Below are 23,823 nucleotides of genomic sequence, written 5' to 3'. Positions count from 1 at the left end.
GCCTCCCGCTTTTCGTGGCAAGATGTGAGCTACTTGGTGAAGAGCTGCAGAAAGTCACTCCAAATCTCTTGAAAGAATGGGTTTTTATGTTGTTTGCAAAACAAGATTTTCTCATGAGCCGCTAATTGTAAAAAAAAAAAGTCCTGCATCCAACCATCCATAACTGGTGTGACTCAGGATTTCCAGTGATGATGAATTTTTCGTTTGGCTGCCAGAGAAGCATTTGTCTGTAGGCAAAATGCCCAGGCGTTGAAAGCGTGCTGGTGTCCAGTAGGCTCGATGCAGTGTTTTTGTTGTGGTTGTTGTTGAATTAGTCTCAGTCTAATATCGCAGGTGGCTGCCTTAATGCTGCACAAAGCTTTTTGTCCATTGTGCTGTTGCTAGGCAAGTCTCCAGTTATGTGTTCCAGTTTTGTCTGGTTCAGTTCACTACTGGGCTTAGTGCATTACATACTAAGGAACAGAAGCATTTGTTAAGTTTTCTGCAAAGTGCCAAGGAATGTGCCATGAGTAATAGGTCTGGTGTATCCCTGCACTTAGTGCATCTGATCCAAATTTTCCCTTACTACTGTGTTGCGGAAATTGCCAAGTTCCTACCAAGAGCAGAGGGGACCTTAAACGCCTCCTGGAATGTAGCCAAGGTTTAAAATGTGCTGTTCTGTGTTGGGAGCTGTGTGATCCCTCTTTCTACCCACTGTTTCCACAGCACTGAGTTGTTGGCTATTATTATGTATGGGTTGCCCTAGAGAGTAAGGTCTAGGTGAGAAAGTAGGTCAAAATATACCCTTCCCCTCCATTAAGAGTTACTGCTCCATTTAAATAGCTATTTCCTTTTTTGAGCAGTGCTTTCTGGTGCAGATTCCAAAGGACCCAGGCCTCCTGAAGAGCTGGAATTCTGCACAAGCATTCTGCAGTCACTATGATGGATCGCTTGCTTCAATTGAAAATGAAGTTGAACAAGGTATAATAGTGAACCATTTCATAGCAGCACTATAAAGATTTTTTGTTTGTTTGTTTTATGTTTTATGTTTGTTTTATGTTTGTTTTATGTTGGGCTAACCAACAGATAACCTGTGCACCTTAAATAAAACCACAAGTGAGTTGTAACAGCTTCAGTAGCTATTCTTGAGTATTGGTACTGAGAGGATCCAAATACAATTCCTTCAACACTAAAAATAATATGACCTGAGTGAGTTTTCTGTGCTAGATTCAAATATTTGTTGTTTTCTACTATGGCTGTAAAATACTACTGCACATCATTTAGTTACCACTACAGATCTTCTCTTCCAGCTGTACTTTGAAGTCTGTAGTTAAAAGAGGAGAAATGTATTGGGGGGGGGGGGCGAGTAATGATGTCAAAAGATATTCTCATTTCATACATTGGAAGTCATTCCATTCTGGGAAAGGTCCCATCTCTTGGGAAAAGAAAGCAGGGCTAAAACTGTTTTCTGGCATTTGGGACGGACACACACACACACTTGATGTCTATTTGTCTTCCTGCCTCAGACAGCAAAACAAGATTTCTGCTGAGCTCTTTAAGAACTGCAAAAATCAAAAGGCAATGTCAAAACAATATCAGAAAGACAATCTGCAGACACCCAACGGCTTCAGCACTTCCTCCCTTTCAGCCAGATAGGAAGGGAAGCTTTGGGAGTATGTGGCTTAGAGTAGTATCTGAAAATGTACTTACCTAACACTGCACAGACTGGCAGACACTTCACTCTCTCCACCTGGGAACAGCCAGGCGCCAAGAGAATAAATATGTCATTAAGAAATAGATATACGTAGCTCTCAGAAGTGTTTTGGAGGAAAGCATACCAGCCTCTTCTGATTTGATTGAAATCTGTCCCATATATTCTCCAAAGACCGTATGACTTCCCTAAAAACATGTCCTGTAGCTAAAGTTATCCTGTCCATGGGTTCTGATGACTTGCTGTCACCTCTCACACTAAAAGAAGTGAAACAGACCACTGCATAGATTTTGTATGGCCTTGTGGACTTCATCCATGTGGGCCAATGGGCTTTCCTCCATCTCAGACATCTTCAGATGCCTAAAACATGGCCTTAAGAGGATGTCATTTGTTGCTGCCCTCGTAACCTCCTCCAGAATTAAAGGGTGATTACTTGAGGATCAAGGATTCCTGCCTCACGCAGGAAATGGCCTTAGACCTGCCTTCTGTTCACAAGAGGTGGGTTCTAACCTGATATTGAAAAGAGCAAAAATAGCACCGGGTAAAAACTTCCCATTTCAAAATACTGATAATTAACTAGTGCCAGTGCTTGCTAGGGTAAGGTGCCAGATCTAAACACTATCACTATCACCCAGTCTTGTATTGTGTTTGCATTAGTAAAGTATTCTACTGCATTTAGCCTTTGCAAATAAACTTGGAAACTGACAGTACGAAGGAGACAGAGGTATAGAGAGCTATATAGGGAGGTTACTTGAAAGTAAGCCTGAGTTATTCCCATGTAACTGTGCCTGGCATGACAACCTTTTTGCCATTTCACACTTTCTCTGGGAGGAAAAAGAAGAAGCTGCTGTTGTCTGTGTCTGTCGCGTATTGGGCCCTCATTTCTTGTTCTATTGTTTTGACTGCATTTATTGTTCTGGCTTTCGCCAGAGCAAATGACCTTTTCGGAAAGATAGTGGAACAACTGAGGACTAGACTGCGGTGAAGAATGCTGTAGCTACTTCTTCATTTCCCTTCCAAAGAAAGCTTCAAGTGGGTGGTCACAATTGTGGGAACAGTTACCTAGAATTAAGGCTCAATTAATTTACCAGGAATTAGAATTAAGGCTCAATTAATTCATCCCCCTTCATGGATCACTGCCTTGCCGTGGCGAAGGGGCTTGAAGAACTCAGAGAAGCTATGAACTATGCCGAGCAGAGCACCCTAGATGAACAGGTCATAGTGGAGAGTTTTGACCAAACGTGATCCACCTGGAGGAGGAACCGGCAAGCCACTCCAGTATCTCTGCCAAGAAAACTCCATGGATATAAACAGGCATATAAAAGTTATGACGCTGGAAGATGAGTCCCTCAGGTCGGAAGGCATCCAACATGCTACTGGGGAAGAGCGGAAGGCAAGTACAAGTAGATCCAGAGCTGATGAAGCGGCTGGGCCAAAGCCGAAAGGACGCTCAGTTGCGGATATGCCTGGAACCGAAAGGAAAGTCCAATGCTGTAAAGAAAAATATTGCATAGGAACCTGGAATGTAAGAACCATGAACCTGGGTAAGTTGGGGGTGGTCAAAAATGAGATGACAAGAATAAATATTGACACCCTGGGCATCAGTGAACTAAAATGGACGGGAATGGGCGAATTCAGTTCGGATGACCATCATATCTACTACTGTGGGCAAGAAACCCATAAAAGAAATGGAGTGGCATTCATAGTCAACAAAAGAGTGGCGAAAGCTGTACTGGGATGCAATCTCAAAAATGATAGAATGATCTCGATACGAATCCAAGGCAGACCTTTTAACATCACAGTAATTCAAGTTTATGCACCAACTACTGGTGCTGAAGAAACTGAAATTGACCAATTCTATGAAGACTTACAACACCTTATAGAAGTGACACCAAAGAAGGATGTTCTTCTCATTATAGGGGATTGGAATGCTAAAGTAGGGAATCAAGAGATAAAAGGAACAACTGGCAAGTTTGGTCTTGGAGATCAAAACGAAGCAGGGCAAAGGCTAATCGAGTTCTGTCAAGAGAACAAGCTGGTCATCACAAACACTCTTTTCCAACAACACAAGAGACGACTCTACACATGGACATCACCAGATGGGCAGCATCAAAATCAGATTGATTATATTCTCTGCAGCCAAAGATGGAGAAGCTCTATACAGTCAGAAAAAACAAGACCTGGAGCTGACTGTGGCTCAGATCACAGTGGAAGTGAGGAACAGGTTTAAGGATTTAGATTTGCTGGACAGAGTGCCTGAAGAACTATGGATGGAGGCTCGCAACATTATACCAATGAAAAGGAAATGCAAGAAAGCAAAGTGGCTGTCCAATGAGGCCTTACAAATAGCAGGGGAGAGAAGGCAAGCAAAATGCGAGGGAGATAGTAAAAGATACAGGAAATTGAATGCAGATTTCCAAAGAATAGCAAGGAGAGACAAGAAGGCCTTCTTAAACGAGCAATGCAAAGAAATAGAGGAAAGCAATAGAATGGGAAGAACCAGAGATCTGTTCAAGAAAATTGGAGATATGAAAGGAACATTTCGTACAAAGATTACCATAATAAAGGACAAAAGTGGAAAGGACCTAACAGAAGACATCAAGAAGAGGTGGCAAGAATACACAGAGGAATTATACCAGAAAGATATAGATGTCTCGTATATCCCAGGTAGTGTGGTTGCTGACCTTGAGCCAGACATCCTGGAGAGTGAAGTCAAATGGGCCTTAGAAAGCACTGCAAATAACAAGGCCAGTGGAAGTGATGGTATTCCCGCTGAACTATTTAAAATTTTAAAAGATGATGCTGTTAAGGTGCTACACTCAATATGCCAGCAAGTTTGGAAAACTCAGCAGTGGCCAGAAGATTGGAGAAGATCAGTCTACATCCCAATCCCAAAGAAGGGCAGTGCCAAAGAATGCTCCAACTACCGCACAATTGCACTCATTTCACACGCTAGCAAGGTTATGCTTAAAATTCTACAGGGAAGGCTCAAGCAGTATGTGGACCGAGAACTCCCAGAAGTGCAAGCTGGATTTAAAAGAGGCAGAGGAACCAGAGACCAAATTGCAAACATGCGCTGGATTATGGAGAAAGCTAGAGAGTTCCAGAAAGACATCTACTTCTGCTTCATTGACTATGCAAAAGCCTTTGACTGTGTCGACCACAGCAAACTATGGCAAGTTCTTAAAGAAATGGGAGTGCCTGATCACCTCATCTGTCTCCTGAGAAATCTCTATGTGGGACAAGAAGCTACAGTTAGAACTGGATATGGAACAACTGATTGGTTCAAAATTGGGAAAGGAGTACAACAAGGCTGTATTTTGACTCCCTGCTTATTTAACTTATATGCAGAATTCATCATGCGAAAGGCTGGGCTGGATGAATCCCAAGCCGGAATTAAGATTGCCGGAAGAAATATCAACAACCTCAGATATGCAGATGACACAACCTTGATGGCAGAAAGTGAGGAGGAATTAAAGAACCTTTTAATGAGGGTGAAAGAGGAGAGCACAAAATATGGTCTGAAGCTCAACATCAAAAAAACGAAGATCATGGCCACTGGTCCCATCACCTCCTGACAAACAGAAGGGGAAGAAATGGAGGCAGTGAGAGATTTTACTTTCTTGGGCTCCATGATCACTGCAGATGGTGAGAGCAGCCACGAAATTAAAAGACGCCTGCTTCTTGGGAGAAGGGCAATGACAGGCCTAGACAGCATCTTGAGAAGTAGAGATGTCACCTTGCCAATGAAGGTCCGTATAGTTAAAGCTATGGTTTTCCCAGTAGTGATGTATGGAAGTGAGAGCTGGACCATAAAGAAGGCTGATCGCCGAAGAATTGATGCTTTTGAATTATGGTGCTGGAGGAGACTCTTGAGAGTCCCATGGACTGCAAGAAGATCAAACCTATCCATTCTTAAGGAAATCAGCCCTGAGTGCTCACTGGAAGGACAGATCGTGAAGCTGAGGCTCCAGTACTTTGGCCACCTCATGAGAAGAGAAGAGAAGAGAAGACTCCCTGGAGAAGACCCTGATGTTGGGAAAGATGGAGGGCACAAGGAGAAGGGGACAACAGGATGAGATGGTTGGATAGTGTTTTCGAGGTTACCAGCATGAGTTTGACCAAACTGGGGGAGGCAGTGGAGGACAGAGGTGCCTGGCGTGCTCTGGTCCATGGGGTCACGAAGAGTCGGACATGACTAAACGACTAAACAACAACAACAACAATTCACCAGGACTTATTTTCGAGTAAATAGGCATAGATCAAGCTGTGTTAGCCTCTGTTGTAGCACGCACAAGAGGCAAAATACACCACAGAGTAGGTGGGGAAAGAAAATAGCATTACATCATGTCATTTCCCACTGACTTAATCAGTAGTTTTTTCGTTTCTCACTCCCATGTGACTTCAGCCTCTGTAAAGTGCCACTGAGTAGAGACTAACTTAATTGTTTTGCTTCTGTTCTTAATGAGTTAAAAAAAGTCTGTCATCTTCAATTGCTTGATTTATACCTACAGGTGATTCATTTCTAACTGTGATTTCCTTGTCTAGCTTTCATAACAATGAATCTGTTTGGGCATAAATCAAATGTCTGGATTGGTCTGCAGAGTACTGATTACGAAAGATGGGCCAATGGGAAAGAGGTGGAATATTCGAACTGGTATCCAGCAGAAGCAGTGCAGGCAAGTGTTAAAAGTAGCTTTGTGTGGAGTTTTTGTTTGTGCGTTTTTGACATTGGCTTTTTCTTGTATCCTCCTTTTCAGTCCTTTCTAATAAACATTGTCATAATGATAATAATAATTTATTACTTAAACCCTGCCCATTTGGCTGGGTTTCCCCAGTCACTCTGGGAGGCTTCCAGCAGAATATTAAAAGCACAAAAAAGGATGAAACTTCCCTAAACAGGGCAGCCTTCAGATGTCTCCTAAAAGTCAGATCGTTGTTTATTTCCTTGACATCTGATGGGAGGGCGTTCCACAAGGCAGGCGCCACTACCGAGAAGGCCCTCTGCCTGGTTCCCTGTAACCTCACTTCTCATAGTGAGGGAACTGCCAGAAGACCCTTGGAGCTGGACTTCAGTGTCTGGGCTGAGCGATGGGGGTGGAGACACTCCTTCAGGTATACTGGGCTGAGGCTGTTTCGAGCTTTAAAGGGCAGCACCAACACTTTGAATTGTGCTCGGAAATGTACTGGGAGCCAATGTTGGTCTTTCAGGACCCGTGTTATATGGTCTCGGCAGCCACTCCCACTCACCAGTCTGACTGCTGTGTTCTAGATTAGTTGAAGTTTCCAGGTTACCTTCAGAGGTAGCCCCATGTAAAGTTCATTGTAGTAGTCCAAGCGGGAGATAACTAGAGCATGCATCACTCTGGCGAGGCAGTCTGTAGGCAGGTAGGGTCTCAGCCTGCATACCAGATGGAGCTGGTAGACAGCTGGTAGACAGGATTGCACAGGGGGATTACGGCTATTAATGGCTACTAGCCATAGTGGTTATGCTCTACCTGCACTATCAAAGTCAGCCTGCCTCTGAATGCCCGTTGCTGGGCATCAAAAGTGAGAAGAGAGCTGTTGCTCTTGGATACTGCTTGCTGGCTTCCCATGGGCCAATGATAGAATAAGTTGCCTTTGGCCTGATTCAGCATGGCCTTCATATATTCACTATTACTCTGCATTTTCATTAAACTTTTTTTTAAAAAAAAAATTATTGATTTTCTTTTTTCTCATTACAAATATACTTATAACATACAATTTACATAGCACCTCTCCCTTCCCCCCTTTGGACTTCCCTCAACTTCCATTACTGACTTATTATCCTCATTATTACCGTATATTCTGCTATTTTCTACAAATATATTTTCCCTTTAATTACATTATTTGTTCCCTATCCATAAAGTTGTCGATTTTTTTAAAATTCTACCATCAGGTCAATATTCTTTATTTGCTTCTGCAAATATAATATAAAAGGTTCCCACTCTTTTTCAAAATCCCTATTGCCCTTTTCCCGAAGTCTGTCTGTCAGCTTCGCCAACTCCGCATAATTCATCAGTTTTTCTTGCCATTGTTCTTTTGTTGGAATTTCTCCAGTCTTCCAGTTCTGTGCTATCAATATTCTTTCCGCTGTCGTAGCATACCTAGTGTTCTTTTCTCTTTCGGCAGATCTTGTCCTAAAATACCCAACAGGAAGGCTTCTGGCTGCTTAACAAATGTTATTTTAAACATTTTTTTTAATTCATTATATATCATTTCCCTGTATACCTTAACACTTTTACAATCCCACCACATATGGTAAAAGGTCCCTTCAACCTTTTTATGCCTCCAACACTCCCTCTGTTCATTTTAATATATTTTAATATTTTTTTATGTTTTGGCCAATTTCACCAGTGAGATATACCATCTTTACATCATAATCTTCATCTTGCTTTTAACAATATACAGTCCGTAAATTTCAAATTTACTTTCCAAAGTTTTATCCAATCTTCGAATTGTATACAGTGGTGCCCCGCAAAACGAATGCCTCGCAAGACGGAAAACCCGCTAGACGAAAGGGTTTTCCGTTTTGGAGGCGCTTCGCAAAACGAATTTCCTATGGGCTTGCTTCGCAAGACGAAAAGAGAGAGGAATGGATGACTTATGGAGACATTGTAATTAAAGAAGGGGGGAAATGGAAATTGAAGCCATATGAACAAGTTAAAAAATATGTTTATGATTGGTTGCACTACTTCCAAACAAATGATATGTTTAAGAAGGATTGTAAAGAGAGGAAATATATTGAAGGAGAGTCTAGATTCCAGAAAGAAATAATTAATAATGATTATAAGGTATTGTCAAAAATGTACAAAATGTTATTGGAATGGCAAACAAAGGACGAAGAAGTTAAATCAGTTATGATACACTGGGCCAGGGATTTTGGTTATAATATACAGTTAGCAGATTGGGAGAAGGTGTGGAAGGAAAATATGAAATTCACTGCATGCATGACGATAAAGGAAAATATTATGAAAATGGTATACAGATGGTATATCACTCCCGTAAAATTAGCAAAAATGTATAAGACATGTAACAAATGTTGGAAGTGTAAAGAGAGGGAAGGGACATTTTATCATATGTGGTGGGAGTGTAAGAAAGTAAAAGGCTTCTGGGAAATGATATATAATGAGTTGAAAAGGATGTTTAAATACACGTTTGTGAAGAAACCAGAAGCTTTCTTGTTAGGAATTACAGGAAGAGAAATTAATAGAAGTGATTATAAACTTTTTCAATATGCGGTGACTGCGGCAAGAATTTTAATGGCTCAAAAATGGAAACAAGAAGAATTACCAACATTGGAAGAATGGAGACGGAAATTGATGGACTTTGCTGAACTAGATAAACTGACAGGGAAAATTAGATACCAGAAAGATCACAAGTTCACACAGGACTGGAGAAAGTTTACGATTTATCTGGAAAATATTTGTGATGAACAGACAACGCTAGTTGGATTTAAAGAGGCTTTGTGATGAGAAAGGGTATTGCGAGAGGGATAAGAGTTGTAAAGATTTATTAACTGGCAATACAATTATAAAGGAAATGTGAAATAAATATAAAATTATGAGGATTGTGGAGGGAGCGGGGGGAAGTCCAAAAGAATTTGGCATTATAGTGTATGTGAATGTGTTATTGAAATCTGTAAAAGAAAATTTTTCTGAAAATGTCTTGCGAGTTCCTGCGGGTTTTTTTCCCTTCCCCCTCCCCTTTTTCTAAGCCGCTTATCCGCTAAGCCGCTAAAAGCCACTAATAGCGCTAATAGCGCAAATCCGCTAAGCCGTCAATGGGCTTGCTTCGCAAGACGAAAAAACCGCTAGACGAAGAGACTCGCGGAACGGATTAATTTCGTCTTGCGAGGCACCATTGTATTGTGGCATATATCTTGCACCCATTTGATCATAACTGATTTTACTTCCTCATCTTTCGTTTCCCATTCCAAGAGAATATTGTACATCTTTTTTAGTAATTTTGAGTTCTCTTCTATTACTTCCTTTTGGAATTTAGAAACCGTGTAAAGAAAGCCTTTCTTATTGTCCTCTTTGAAGATACCTTTTAGCTGCCTATCACGCAACCAACTTTGCAAAAGTTGGTTGGTTAAACTTTTTATTTTTTAAGTACCGGGAGATCTATTGCTCTTTCATAAAAGGTTCAGGGTCTTTTCATTACTGTATCTACTGAGTAATCTCTATTTTTTCTGATGATCATTTTGTTAATATGGCACATATGTGTGTGTGTGTGTGTGTGTGTGTGAACGTGTATGTGTGTGTGTGTGTGTGTATATGTGTGTGTATTGTTCTCACATTTCCATCATAACATATTGTTTACAGAATCACCATGATCACAGTACTGAAATCCAAGAAAAAGCTCCGCTATGTGCTTCCATATTAAATAAACCTAGCTTCAGTTTAATGGGAAAATGGCACCTAGAAAACTGTGGAAAAAGTAATGGGTTTATCTGCCAAAAGGCTCAAGGTAAAAAAAAAATATTTTTTTCCTACTTAAGGTAAAGGTAAAGGTACTCCTGCCCGTACGGGCCAGTCTTGACAGACTCTGGGGTTGTGCGCCCATCTCACTTAAGAGGCCAGGGGCCAGCGCTGTCCGGAGACACTTCCGGGTCACGTGGGCAGTGTGACATCGCTGCTCTGGCCAGAGCCAGAGCCAGAGCCGCACACGGAAACGCCGTTTACCTTCCCGCTGGTAAGCGGTCCCTATTTATCTACTTGCACCCGGAGGTGCTTTCGAACTGCTAGGTTGGCAGGCGCTGGGACCGAGCAGCGGGAGCGCACCCCGCCGCAGGGATTCGAACCGCCGACCTTTCGATCGGCAAGCCCTTTTTCCTACTTACCCACCCCTAAAAAGGCACTTATATATGTCTACTCCAAATTAAGTCTTACTGAATTTACAGGGGTTACTCTCAGATAAGTAGATAAACGATTGAAAAACTATTGTGTGTGTTGAATGAGTATATGCACATCTGTTGAGCGAGGGTGTGTTTGTGTTTGTGGAGGGGGGCAGGTCCTGAGCACACACCCATTGCTGCACATGTGGTCCTCAGAGGCAAAAAAAAGAAGTACCATAAATCATGTAACATTTGTTTTTGTAAGCATGTATGTTCTGTTCGTTTTCTGTTTCCAAGACATATTAGCACTTCAGGAGGTATAATAGTCATAGTATGGGATTTAGCTTACTATTTAACATTTAACATTATTTTGCTCCAACAGTGTTCCTGGCATTGTGCAAAAAACACAGAAAGCATTTTCCCTACCCTCAGTGCTTACTGCTACAATTAGTAATTGGATTTTAGAAGGGTGAGAAGCAGGAAGAGAATGGGCCAGCACCCTCCCCATTCTGCAAAGTATAAACTGCTAGTTGGTGCTGCTCTTTCCACACATCTCTCTTGGCTCTGTTGACTCCTGGAGTGGAGCTCCTTTTCAGGGGATGCAGTTTTTGGCATGGGACTGATCTTTTTCTCAGTGGCGGAGCTTCGTGCTCCGGCACCTGGGGCGGGGGTGGAGAGCAGGCGGGGGCAGGGCTAGCACACGTCCTGGGGGCATGGCACGCTGCCTGTAGGGGCGTGGCACGCATCCTGGGAGCATGGTGTGCCGTCCATAGGGGTGTGGCGCCCAGTGCGGGAGGGGGGCAGCCGCGATGGCACCCTGCCAGGATCACACTGCCAGGGATGGTGTGCTCCCCCGACTCCTCTTCCTCCGCCAGTGCTTTATCTTACAATCAAGAGAGAATGTACAGGGTTTGGTTTTAAACAAATGGCATAGTGGGGTTTTAAAGGTCTGCCAAAAAAATAGAACCTCTTCTTTTTCCTTTCTGTGCCTTTTTTCTCCCAGTTCTGTCAATCCCCAGTGAGTTATCTTAAAGAAAATACAAGCAAATGATATTTTAAGATACCATATGAGTCATAAATTGCTCTGAGTTAATTTTAGTAAGCAATTTAAGAAATAGTAGACACAACAGTATTATGAGACAAAAATGGCCTATGATCATTCAGCTGCAATGGTACATTTGTATCTCTGCTCTCTTCTTTGGAAATGAAACATTAAATGTTTTCTCTCTAGTGAATGTTTGGCCATGTTACAGTCCTACTGGCTAAGATTAGTGGTTGAGCTTTTCACTCTTCCCATTTCCCAAGACTGCTTCAAGCTTCATCAAATGATTTTGATTTATTTTTTACTAGTAGCAGATGTCACCCTAGACCAAAGGAGAACTCTTCTCCTTACAGTGGTACCTTGGTTTTCGAACATAATCCATTCCAGAAGACTGTTCGAGTTCCAAAACGTTTGAAAACCGAAAACTCAATACGGAAGCTGCATGGCATGTTCGACTTCCAAGGCGTGTTCGAAAACCAAAGCATTTACTTCCAAGTTTACGGCGTTCGAAAACCAAAACATTCGTCAACAGAGACATTCGAAAACCGAGGTACCACTGTATTTGGATACTAGTAGTAGCACCCCATAAGCAAGAGTAATTCATAATGTTCCATTCAACTAAGTCCTGCTCAGAATCTATTTCCATTGGATAGGATTCAACATGGTGGGGCTTATGCACATGGGAATGCAGTCCACGCATGCAGTGGGACCTTACCCCCTTCTCCTTCCTACCACGCTCCCCCCCACCTGTTCTGGGGGTTCCTCCAACCTTCCAGAGCAAATTTAGGGGGCAAAGAGGGAAGAGAGGGGAAGTCCCATTGTGTGTGCAGACCCCAATCTGTGCATGCAACAACTTAGTTGAAACTGCTTGGAGAATTGTCATATTCACTCTCTTTGTTATGGTAATGTACTTTAAAATTCAGCATAAACTTAAATTCTCAAAGTACTTACAGCTTGAACTGTGATGTGCTAGTATGGGGCTTATGCCTTTTAATTATGCTTACAAGGATCTGTCCTTCCAGTGAGCACTCAGTGCTAGTGTCAGTGAAAAGGCACAACTGGTTCCTTTATGCTACTATTCAGTTCTGGTCCAAGTCTGTGCAGTGATTGGTGCTTTCAAGGTTTTCAAATACTGAGCCAATGAAAAATTGATTTTATTATTTACGGTACTCCTCCACTGGCTGAATTTTAAACAAGTTCTGGTAATAGTATTATGTACCATAATATCCAAGGGACGCAGGTGGCGCTGTGGGTTAAAGCCTCAGCGCCTAGGGCTTGCCGATCGAAAGGTCGGCGGTTCGAATCCCTGCGGCGGGGTGCGCTCCCGCTGCTCGGTCCCAGCGCCTGCCAACCTAGCAGTTTGAAAGCACCTCCGGGTGCAAGTAGATAAATAGGGACCGCTTACCGGCGGGAAGGTAAACGGCATTTCCGTGTGCGGCTCTGGCTCGCCAGAGCAGCGATGTCACGCTGGCCACGTGACCCGGAAGTGTCTCCGGACAGCGCTGGCCCCTGGCCTCTTAAGTGAGATGGGCGCACAACCCCAGAGTCTGTCAAGACTGGCCCGTACGGGCAGGGGTACCTTTACCTTTACCTTTACCATAATATCCTCTAATATCTATTTTGTTTGGGGTTTTTCCTTGCTGCTTTTAATAGATTAAGTTAGTTGTTACTTATATTACTTTCACACATGGCTATATCCTGTTTGAAAATGTAAATTTCTTAATAGCATACATTAAACTGAAAAGGTTTTCTACGGCGTTCCAGGTAACTCTTGATTTTTCATTTTATTCTTGTCACAGATATGTCTAGAAATGTCATACACTCTTCCGTGATGTACCCAGTACCAAATACTTTAGAGTATGCAAACAAGACATATACATTAATCCGTGGGAATATGACTTGGTACATGGCTTTAAAAACCTGCAAGGAAAATGGGGCTGAATTGGTCAGCATTTCAGACCACTATCACCAAGCCTTCCTCACTGTAATTGTAAATCGACTGGGCTTTGCCCATTGGATTGGATTATTCACTTCAGATGTAGGTATTTAAAATATTTGCTCATTTGCTGTGATTTAGCACGTACGTTCAAATTTACCCTTTCAGTGGCTGAACATGTTAAGTGAGTTTGTAAATAAAACTCTGTGTGTCTTTATTACCATTTGCCTCTAAAAGTACCTTTTTAAAAAATACTGGGAGAGGCTGCAGTTCAGTGGTAGAACACCTGCATTGAATGAGGGTCCGAGGGTCCATCCTCGGACTGAGAGCCAGTGTGGCGTAGTGGTTAAGAGCGATAGACTCGTAATCTGGTGAACCGGGTTCACGTCTCCGCTCCTCCACAAGCAGCTGCTGGGTGACCTTGGGCTAGTCACACTTCTTTGAAGTCTCTCAGCCCCACTCACCTCACAGAGTGTTAGTTGTGGGGGAGGAAGGGAAAGGAGAATGTTAGCCGCTTTGAGACTCCTTTGGGTAGTGATAAAGCGGGATATTAAATCCAAACTCTTCTTCTTCTTCCATCCCTGGCATCTCTAGTTGGGACTGGGAGAGACGTCTGTCTGAGAGAGGATGGGCTGCAATTTTGTAAGAAAGAGTTAAAAAATAAAAATCAGTTTGTGAACTGCCAGAGGTAATCAAACATTCCCCCCCACCCCCAGAACGGCCTTAATTTTGAATGGTCAGATGGTACCAAGCCTCCGCATACTTTCTGGAGATATGAGGAATCACAGACCTCTGGAAGCTGTGTCTACATTGATATTGATGGACGCTGGAGGAGCACTGACTGTGAGAGACTTCTGAATGGAGCAGTTTGCCATATTCCACCCCGTAAGCTGGTTCTCTCTCACATTAAACACTGAAACCCTCTCAGCAAAGAGCCCGTTCTGGCCTCTGGGCATCGTCTTAAGGAAGTTAAAATGAGGAAAGAGCCTTGTTTAAAATGCTCCATGTTGAGATGTATTTCGCTTGTGTTGTAAATAGTCAGTCTTTGTAATAACATGTCTGCCTAAGGAAAGAAGACAGCTTTCCCGAAATACGATGAGAAGTGCAACCAGTTTACTCAGTTGAGCTGGTTCTTTGTGATGGGGATGATTCGGCTGCCTGGGGCTAAGCTGATAAAAAAAAATAAGAGAGTACAGTGAAGGAGTAGAAAATATTATGTCATGAGCCCACAGCATGCTTCATGGTTCTTGGGGGAAGTTCCTTAAAAAAAAGCAAAAGATTACTTAAAAACAGAGTGTTGCCCCATTTCCTTTCAGTTTTTGGTAATGTACGTACCCTAGGCATAAGGTACACAAGTACTCTTCTACAGACAAAGGACTGGTGCTGATGTAATATATTTGTCTCAATAGGCTATTGCAGAATTTGTTAGATCTCTGGAGAGCAAATTCTGCCTTTCTGTTGTGGCTAAACTATTACTTCTGTCACAGAGGAGAAGCCAACTGAATATAAGGGACTGTGTGATGAAAAACCTGTCCCTTGGATAAAATTTGAAAGGAGCTGCTACAGCTTTTCCACAGTTTTAGAGAACTCAGACTTTGATGAAGCATTTGAATTCTGCAAAAAGCAAGGTAATCTGTTGGTGGAAAAATTGGCAGAGGATTTATGGCCTTGCATCGCCTAATCGTCAGTGTTCTTTTCAAAGTTTCAGAGAAGTTATTTCAAAGACTATTGATCTGTTTTGATGTTGTTCAGCATAGCAGATGCAGTCCAGAAAAAGCTAGATAAATCTCTGGTACTGCCAAAGCAGTGAGTCCATGGCCACTTCACACATTAATGTATGTTATTAATTCATTGTACTCTGAATATTTTTTAAATAAAAATTAACTAGGCAATTTACATGCAGCAGCACATTGGGCACTTCCATACCGTACCAGCAAATTTATGGGGTTTTGCAGTGTCTCAGCACTCTTTTTTGAGGTGGGGGGGGGAGCCATCCACAGCATCATGTTTGAGTTGAATGCATCCAAAATTCTTCACCCCACCCCCTGCTTGTTACTGCAGATTTCCTCTTACTGGGGGGGGGGGGGAATCTTGTTAGTATTGTTATGACTAGTATAGACACAAAAACTATTCCGTTTCTGGAGGTGGTTTGTTTCTGAGATTAGGGAGGATAGTCTACTGCTATACCTCCCCAGTTCCAGTTTGGCCTAGCGGGGCACACCTGAACCATTGTATTTATGGAAACAGCTATGGAAAGGTTATTGGTGCTGCTTTGGAATGAGGAAGTATGTAATCTGTGCATGGAATTTTGTTTTTGTTTTTCCGTACCAGAGTACATCATCAGAAGGCCTAGCTTGGAATTTTTTTGCTAGGCTTTTTTGTTGGTGCGCGGGTCCCAAAGCTACTAAGGAGGGGAAAATTCCTGACAATTTCACATGCCTGCAAGAGAAAATTGCAATGAAACAGACCCATGCAACTTTCTCTTTGGATTATTGTGCAGCCTTGCTCATCTCTACTCTACAGCCTTGCTCATCTTAAATTAATATGACATTGTTTCTTGATCTAAGGATGCACCCATGATATTGAGTAATGATTCCGAGTATCATGGAAGGTAGCTGAGGATTTATTGGGGGGGGGGGGTATTTATGTACTGCCGTTCATATTTGAGTATTAATGCCCTACCATTCAGTGACTTATCAGGGCAGTTTACGTAGTCAAGAAATACAAAAACAAAACAATAAAACAGAAATATGTGTTAACTTGCTTGCGCGCACACAGAAACAAAACATAGATTTGAAGCTAAAACATGGAAAGTTTTAAAAGAAAGTCTTTCCCTGCTGCTGGACTGACATTAAGATAGGCAAACCTCCATAAGGTGAGCATCACACAGGGAGTCTGTCCTCAGTGGATGAAGGGCTGCTTACTAGTAACCTCCCATTGTACTTCACTTGGTGGGGACAATCGGAGAAGGTCTCTGGTTAAGATCTTAGGTTCCAAGGAGGCACAAGTGAGGGCAAGCATTCCTTTAGGCACTCAGGTCTTAACTTTAAAAGTAAAAACTAGCACTTCAAAGAATTGAGCCTGGAAACAAACTAGAAACTATTGCAACTGGCAATGTACTGGCATGGTCTGCTCATTGCATTTGATAGCAATGCGTAGAGTTCAGATAGCGTTGTGAGAGAGTGTTGGTTTTTAAGCAAACCATGCGTAAATCTGAATCTCTCTCTTTCTCTCGGCTTTCATCCTCAGGTTCTAATCTTCTAACTATTGAAGATGAACATGAAAATGCTTTTCTTCTGGAAGAATTGCATTCTTCTGGGCCTTCAGTTGAAACGATTTGGCTGAATATCCAGTTTGCTACTGAGAGTAAGTAAAGGGAATTGATCAGATACATCCATCCGTTTCTGTATAGCTGTCTTTACAGGGCAAGTTGCTTGGCTCATTAGTTAACATATACGCCGTAGTTGGTAAGACACTCTGCCACATTCTGGCTACATGATCACTTTGCTTCTGTTGCATTTCTTCTTATGTAATGAGCTAATTCCTCAGTCTGAATACCTACTAATAAGTATGTCTCTGTGTTTGAAATACGGATGGTCTGGCAGGAAAACCAGTTGTTGTTTCCTCCAGGGGTTTTCCCCACACACACCCTGCCACACCTCTTGGTCAATGCTGTTCCTTCCATCTTGGGCTTTTTCTTGCCATATCTGAAGGAGCATCTCCACCCACATTGTTCAGCCCGGGCACTGAGGTCTAGCCCCAAGGGCCTTCTCGGCAGTAGCGCTCTCCCTGTGGAACACCCTCCCATCAGATGTCAAGGAGATGTCTTTTAGAAGACATCAGAAGGTAGCTCTGTATCGGGAGGTCTTTGGTGTTTTATTATGTTTTTATATGTGTTGGAAGCCGCCCAGAGTTATTATTATTACATCTTATCCAGAAGTGACTAGGAAGCACATCCTGCTATAAGCTATTCTGATCAACCCTTCTTCCCAGTACTAAAAAGGGAAGGAAATACAAGTCAAGGCATATTTGTGCATTTATTTATTTATTTATTTATTTATTTATTTATTTATTTATTTAAAATCAACACTCCATTGTGACTAATCTGGGAGGAAGTTACAATGTCATAAAATTTACAAATTTGAAAGAGTAATAATCAGTACATACAATTTTAAGGGTCTTGTGGGGTCAGTGTTCCTATGCCGAAGTTCTTAAATGTTCCTAACATGAACTGGAATTCTTATAGGTACCATTACCATAGAGCCCAGAAACATTTCTGTTTTGCACACTGACAAATCTTATTTAGAGATTTCTTTCTGCTGAACTGCTCTTATAGGCTTGTTAAAGGTTTGTGGGATGATTCCAAAATAGTTTTAGAAGAACACACAGTAATGGCACTGCAGCTGAATTAAACATGCATTTGGACATAGAGGAAACACTTCATTTTGTTTATTATTTCAAGTACAGTTGTGAACTTTTTTTGGTTTTACTGTTTGATCGTTTGTAAATTGCTTTGAGGTGTTTTTTGTATTTTTACAATCAAGTGATGTATGAAGTTTATGAAATAAACAAATAACTTTATTTTTTTGGGTTGTAAGCCACTCCATCCCAAAGGCTGTAAGCAGCAGACACTTAAAAACCAATATTTAAAAAAAAAAAAAAAATAAACAACATATTGCATTTTTAAAAATGAGGGTAGATCCCCAAAGAAATTGAATTTTCATAAATATTCCATGAACACCTCCAAAATAGCTTAACTTCTATGGCAAGGAGGACACCTTCTTATTCTTGCTTGGAGGCGGCTAAAGCTAGATGGAACTTACCCTCACCACTGCAGACCCCAAAAAACTGCTGAGTTTTTATACAGGAAGCAACAGAAATATGGCATTCTGCTCACAGATGCTCTTAGAAAACCCAAAAAAAAAAATTCAGTTCTGATGTAAGCAAATATTTGGGAAGGAATGTGACAACTAGAATTGCATTCTGCTCTGCACAGCTGTATAATGATTTCCACATTTTTTTTGCCCATAGACAATACAATAACGTGGTTTAATGGTTCCCCCATTCAATATTCAAACTGGGGCATCCAAGAACCTGATCTAGGTCAGATGACAGGAAAAGTTTGTGTTGCCTTAAGGACCACAGATGGAGTCTGGCAATCATCAACCTGCCAAGATAAAAAAGGATTTGTATGCAAAAGAAGCACAGGTATGACTCCACATTGAAAACAACATATGCGGGTCCCCAATCTTTTTGGGCCTGGGGGAATGCACCTGAAATCTGCAAAGCTGTCAAGGCCCATTTTGCAGAAGAAAAACAGGTGATGCTCAGACCATTCCCTCCCCACCCCCGCAAGCCAAGCCAACTGTACACACATACAAAAAAAGCAAACAAATCAAGTAACACATCTATCTAAACCAGGAGTAGTCAACCTTTTTATACCTACCACCCACTAATGCATCTTACTTGATGGTAAAATTTCCTTACCGCCCACTAGTGCTTGATGGAAAGAGGATTCAGCTTGTGCTGTAGAACCCCCTACCACCCACCTAGAATCCTGAAACACTCACTAGTGGGTAGCAGGGACCAGGTTGACAACCCCTGATCTAAACAAAAATTTCAAAATACAAAATTGAGAGAGCTGGAGGCGGGGTTGCCAAAGGAGATGTTTGAGGGTACTGTCAGTTCCTCTTCGAATTCTAGCCTTCCAACTTACGCTTTGTCAGTTATCAGATTATTGGCGCCAGTAAAAATCCCACCTGCTGTCAGCAGGGCTCTATGGAGTGGCAGAGCCGCCGCCGCCACATCAGCAGCCCGGCTTCCCACAGCATCAGTTTTGTTGATCCCATCACATACCTTGAGTGGGGGGGGGGGTTCTGTCACTTGGTTGGATACTGAAAATTGATTCCTGTTAGTGAGCAAGAAACGTACTACTTCATCACTTTTCTGTGGGATTCCCTTTCAATTACTTCCACTGAATCAGTTGTGATTACTTCTATTCTAATTAAATATTAGGACTGCATTGCTAGTTGGTTAAACCCTTTATGTACAGGTGAATAAAAATCAAAAGCATTTTTGTTGCTAGAAGAATGAATGGTTAATTGTTGATAAAATGTTCTTTAGCTGGACCATTTTTAGTTAAGGTATTGATGTTATTGCCTGGCCAGATTTGTTCCTTGGTTCTCAAATTCTTTTTTCATGTAGATGAATTTATTAAATGTGAGACTTGACTTGATGACTACAGACTAATATCTTCTGTGTATAACTAAGCAGTTAATTGTGCAAGCCCACTCTTGTACACTGTTCAATTCTGGATTATTATTTTACAGCTTATGAAATTTCAGTACAGCCCGTTAAAGGTATGTTTGTAATAACTTTGCTATATCTGAGTCAGAGAAATTGAAGCTAAAACAAAACGTAGTGTTATTTCACTTGATGTTTTCTCCTCTTTCCTTCTTCACCTTTCCCAGTACCGTACCGTAGAATTGTGGTCTTGGTGGTATTATTGACATTTGTGATAGCTGCCAGTGCTATATTTGCATGTTGGTGGTGCTTGAACAAACCCACCCATCTCTTTAGAAGCATGCTGCAGCTGAGAAGTGCTTGTCCAGAAGAAGCGAACTCTGACACTCCAGCCATTGAAGAAAGCATCCTCATTTGCAATCTTGAGAAGAACGATGAAATTCAGTGATACAGCAATAAGGACCTAGAACACATTCATTTAATACAAAATATTATATATTCAGCCTGTACAAGTAAAATCAATTTCGTGTTCTTATCACAATGTAAGATCAGATCATTGTGTGCCTATACCCTTTTGTAATCAGCTTTTGACTGATCAAGAATGGAAGAGACCTGCTACAGCCTACACCATGTTATATGCTCATTCCTATATAGGGGCTGAAAACTCTGGAAGTAGTGCACAGACTTGAAGCAGATATAATGCTATTTATATTTATCATCCAGTAAACCCACTGGAAGTCAAGATCAAGCATAAGGTTCTCCAGCGCAAGACTCTTCAGTAAGCAACCATTGAGTGACATCTAAAGATGATATCTAGAAGAACATGACCTTCTGTGATGCTGCTGGAATCAAAATCCTTAGAAGGATTCAAAATACCAGCACCCCATGCCTTATTATTCTCCTCTTCCATGGACTAGAATTCTCTCATTTCACTGTGTGAAAGGGTCTGTGAAAGGTGCATCATAACAACTCTCCACTGTTGTGGTTTGGAGTGGGCTGAGTTTGTTTCTCCTCAGTGCTCATCAGCTATGGTTTCTACATACCCTTCATGTGCCTTCTTTCATAAAGCTTCTAATAATAATGCGTGTGAAAACATGTCTGAGCTAAAGAAACTAATACAAAAGCAAGTTATATTTTTGTTTTTAGGGACGTGAGGCACTTTCTTCCATGGAAGGAAAGAGGAGGAGGTTAGCCCATTGTCCTTTCAACAGAAATTGTAAAAACTGATTAGTTCTGAAACTGCAAAGCGACTACTGTAACAAGAGAGTTGTGTTGCTAAAGGTTGTTCTCATATAATACAGTTCCTCATTCCCACCCCAAAAAATAACACCCCTGGGGTTAAAGGGGTGGTAAGGTAAAAGGTGTTTCCCTGCGCTGCTCTGGTTCACCAGAAGCGGCTTAGTCATGACCCAGAAGCTGTACGCCGGCTCCCTCGGCCAATAAAACGAGATGAGCACCGCAACCCCAGAGTCAGTCACGACTGGACCTAATGGTCAGGGGTCCCTTTACCTTTATCTTTTATGTCACACATCCAACTTATGGGCTTCTGGCCACTGTAAGAACAGGATGCTGGACTAGATGGGACTTTAGCCTGATCTAGCAGAGTTCTTTAATGCTTTTTGTCTACATGCAAAACTGAGGGTTTTAGAAAGCATTGTAAAGCTAAGCATTTCCTCTTGAACGATAACAAATATTCTCTTCACCTTGCTCTTACCCAAATTGCACAGTAGCATCTTCTCTTTTTACTGAGATGCCTGCCGAAACCATTTTTTATGTCAGACTTGTACCAATGATGTACTTGTATGCAAGTTGTTTAATTTGAAAAATAAAGACTGCTACACTATATACTACACTTTACAAGATTTCATCATCTCTCTTTCAGGCTTCTTTGATTGTTTTATTTATTATATGTTTTGACAGATTGGGGAACTTTACGCTGCAGCGTATAAGGAGTTATGTGTTACGCCTTTTCAGCCCATGTTATCTCCTTTTTGCATTGACTTTTGGTGGGCAGGTTTGGAGTATTTTCCACCCCAAAGTGGCAGGGCAAACTGCTTGGATTATATTCAGGCCTTCAGTATACTGACTTGTTGATATTTTGCTCACATGTTGTGTTGCAAAAAGTGCAGTTACTCGCACTATGTGCAACTGGGTGGTTGAACAGAGGCAGAAGACATATTAGGGAGTGAAACCTTCAAAACTTCATGTACTTTTATTAAAAGTGGAGTCTCAGGCTTTCAGTAAAGCTTAATTTCTATTAAAGACAGAATAGAAATGCAAATATTTTATTGAGTAATGACAACAGATTATATCGGAAGCTACTTATGGCTGGTCCAAATAGGTGCTTAACAGTTGGCCAAAAATGAAGTAGTTGTCTACTTATTGTTTGCAGACCAAATAGGCTAAAAAATAAACCACTCTCCTAGAGCCCTTGGTTTTTATAATATAGCACAGTGTACTATTGCCCCCCTGAAAATTTACCAATTAATGAGGGCCCTCTCTGCTGCCTCATACAGGACCCATGATTTTCATAATATAGCACTGGTTTTGATGATGATGATGAAAGGCTAAGTGTAATTTTATTTTTCTTCATATTTAGTCCAGAAGACTATGGTTATTAAAATTCTAGTTAAGGGATGCTTTGATTTGTAGAACAGAAGTTTAAGTGCCCAGCAGTTGTCAATTGGTACACACACAACCAGTGCCCCAAGGCAAAAGTCAACACATTTTCTTCCTTTTATTTTCCTAGCTGGGAACCTGATCATTCTTCATAGGTTAAAGTTGGGAGATTCTAACAGAACTGAGATTCAGAAAACTAGGATGTTATGGTACGTCATTGAGCTTCAGATGCGATGAGAGTCCCCCACAAATGCTGACTTCGTGAACTAAAGAAAAGATGCATTCTGTAATCAGCGTCGCTTCACATATAGATTTCAATGATGTTTTTTTTCTTCTCTTCATTTCGAATGGCTTGATGCTGTCATGCTTGACTGAGCATCAAACACACTACCAAGCTGAAGCCTCCACAACACTGACATGTGATGGAACATGAATTTCTTAAACACATAGGTTAGAAATGCCTGCCTATTTCCACAGTCACATCACAGGTTTGTTCAAGAGTCATAATTAGTCATAATTTCCATAGCAGTTTCAATACACGAAAGGCATAGCATCCCATCCTTGTGCAGCGTTGATGGCAAAGCTTCAGGTCTTCATAATCGTGGTTGAGTTAAACATGCAACTGAGTATATAGAAACAAATGTTCATAGGAAAAACTGCATACTAAAAGAACAATTAAAGATAATTTATTTTTATTTTTATTTTTATTTTTATTAATTTGTTCCTCAGCCACTCTGGGTGGCTTCCAACAAAGATTAAGAATACTCTAAAATATCACACATTAAAAACTTCCCTGAACAGGCTGCCTTCAGATGTCTTCTAAATGTCAGGTAGTTGTTTATCTCTTTGACATCTGATGGGAGGGTGTTCCACAGGGCGGGCGCCACTACCAAGAAAGCCCTCTGCCTGGATCACTGTAGCTTTGCTTCTCGCAGTGAGGGAACCGCCAGAAGGCCCTCGGCGCTGGACCTCAGCGTCCGGGCAGAATGATGGGGGTGGAGGCGTTCCTTCAGGTATACTGGGCCGAGGCTGTTTAGGGCTTTAAAGGTCAGCACCAACACTTTGAATTGTGCTCAGAAACGTGCTGGGAGCCAATGTAGGTCTTTCAAGATCGGTGTTATGTGGTCTCGGCGGCCGCCCCCAGTCACCAGTCTAGCTACCGCATTCTGGATCAGTTGTAGTTTCCAGGTCACCTTCAAAGGTAGCCCCACGTAGAGTGCATTGCAGTAGTCCAAGTGGGAGATAACTAGAGCATGCACCACTCTGGCGAGACAGTCTACAGGCAGGTAGGGTCTCAGCCTGCATACCAGATGGAGCTGGTAGACAGCTGCCCTGGATACAGAATTGACCTGTGCCTCCATGGACAGCTGTGAGTCCAAAATGACTCCCAGGCTGCACACCTCGTCCTTCAGGGGCACAACTACCCATTCAGG

The 23,823-nt window shown here is 41.8% G+C and overlaps 1 protein-coding gene across 1 annotated transcript in view; it reads left to right on the top strand.

Moving 5' to 3' along the window:
* The window catches only part of PLA2R1 (phospholipase A2 receptor 1), a 65,553-nt gene extending 43,937 nt beyond the window's left edge, over positions 1–21,616 (top strand). The window contains exons 21-30 of the mRNA XM_079983773.1: positions 843–960; positions 6,239–6,363; positions 10,039–10,183; positions 13,392–13,630; positions 14,245–14,413; positions 15,016–15,156; positions 16,778–16,894; positions 18,560–18,736; positions 19,858–19,887; positions 19,999–21,616. Coding sequence (XP_079839899.1) covers positions 843–960; positions 6,239–6,363; positions 10,039–10,183; positions 13,392–13,630; positions 14,245–14,413; positions 15,016–15,156; positions 16,778–16,894; positions 18,560–18,736; positions 19,858–19,887; positions 19,999–20,219 — 1,482 coding nt within the window. The 3' untranslated portion in view covers positions 20,220–21,616. The remainder of the gene's footprint in view (positions 1–842; positions 961–6,238; positions 6,364–10,038; positions 10,184–13,391; positions 13,631–14,244; positions 14,414–15,015; positions 15,157–16,777; positions 16,895–18,559; positions 18,737–19,857; positions 19,888–19,998) is intronic.
* The last annotated feature ends 2,207 nt before the right edge of the window (positions 21,617–23,823 follow it).

Source organism: Podarcis cretensis (assembly GCF_951804945.1).
Source record: "Podarcis cretensis genome assembly, chromosome: 1".
NCBI classification, from domain to species: Eukaryota; Metazoa; Chordata; class Lepidosauria; order Squamata; family Lacertidae; genus Podarcis; species Podarcis cretensis.
The sequence above is the reverse complement of the archived record's forward strand: the minus strand, read 5'-3'. Positions and strand labels throughout refer to the sequence as shown.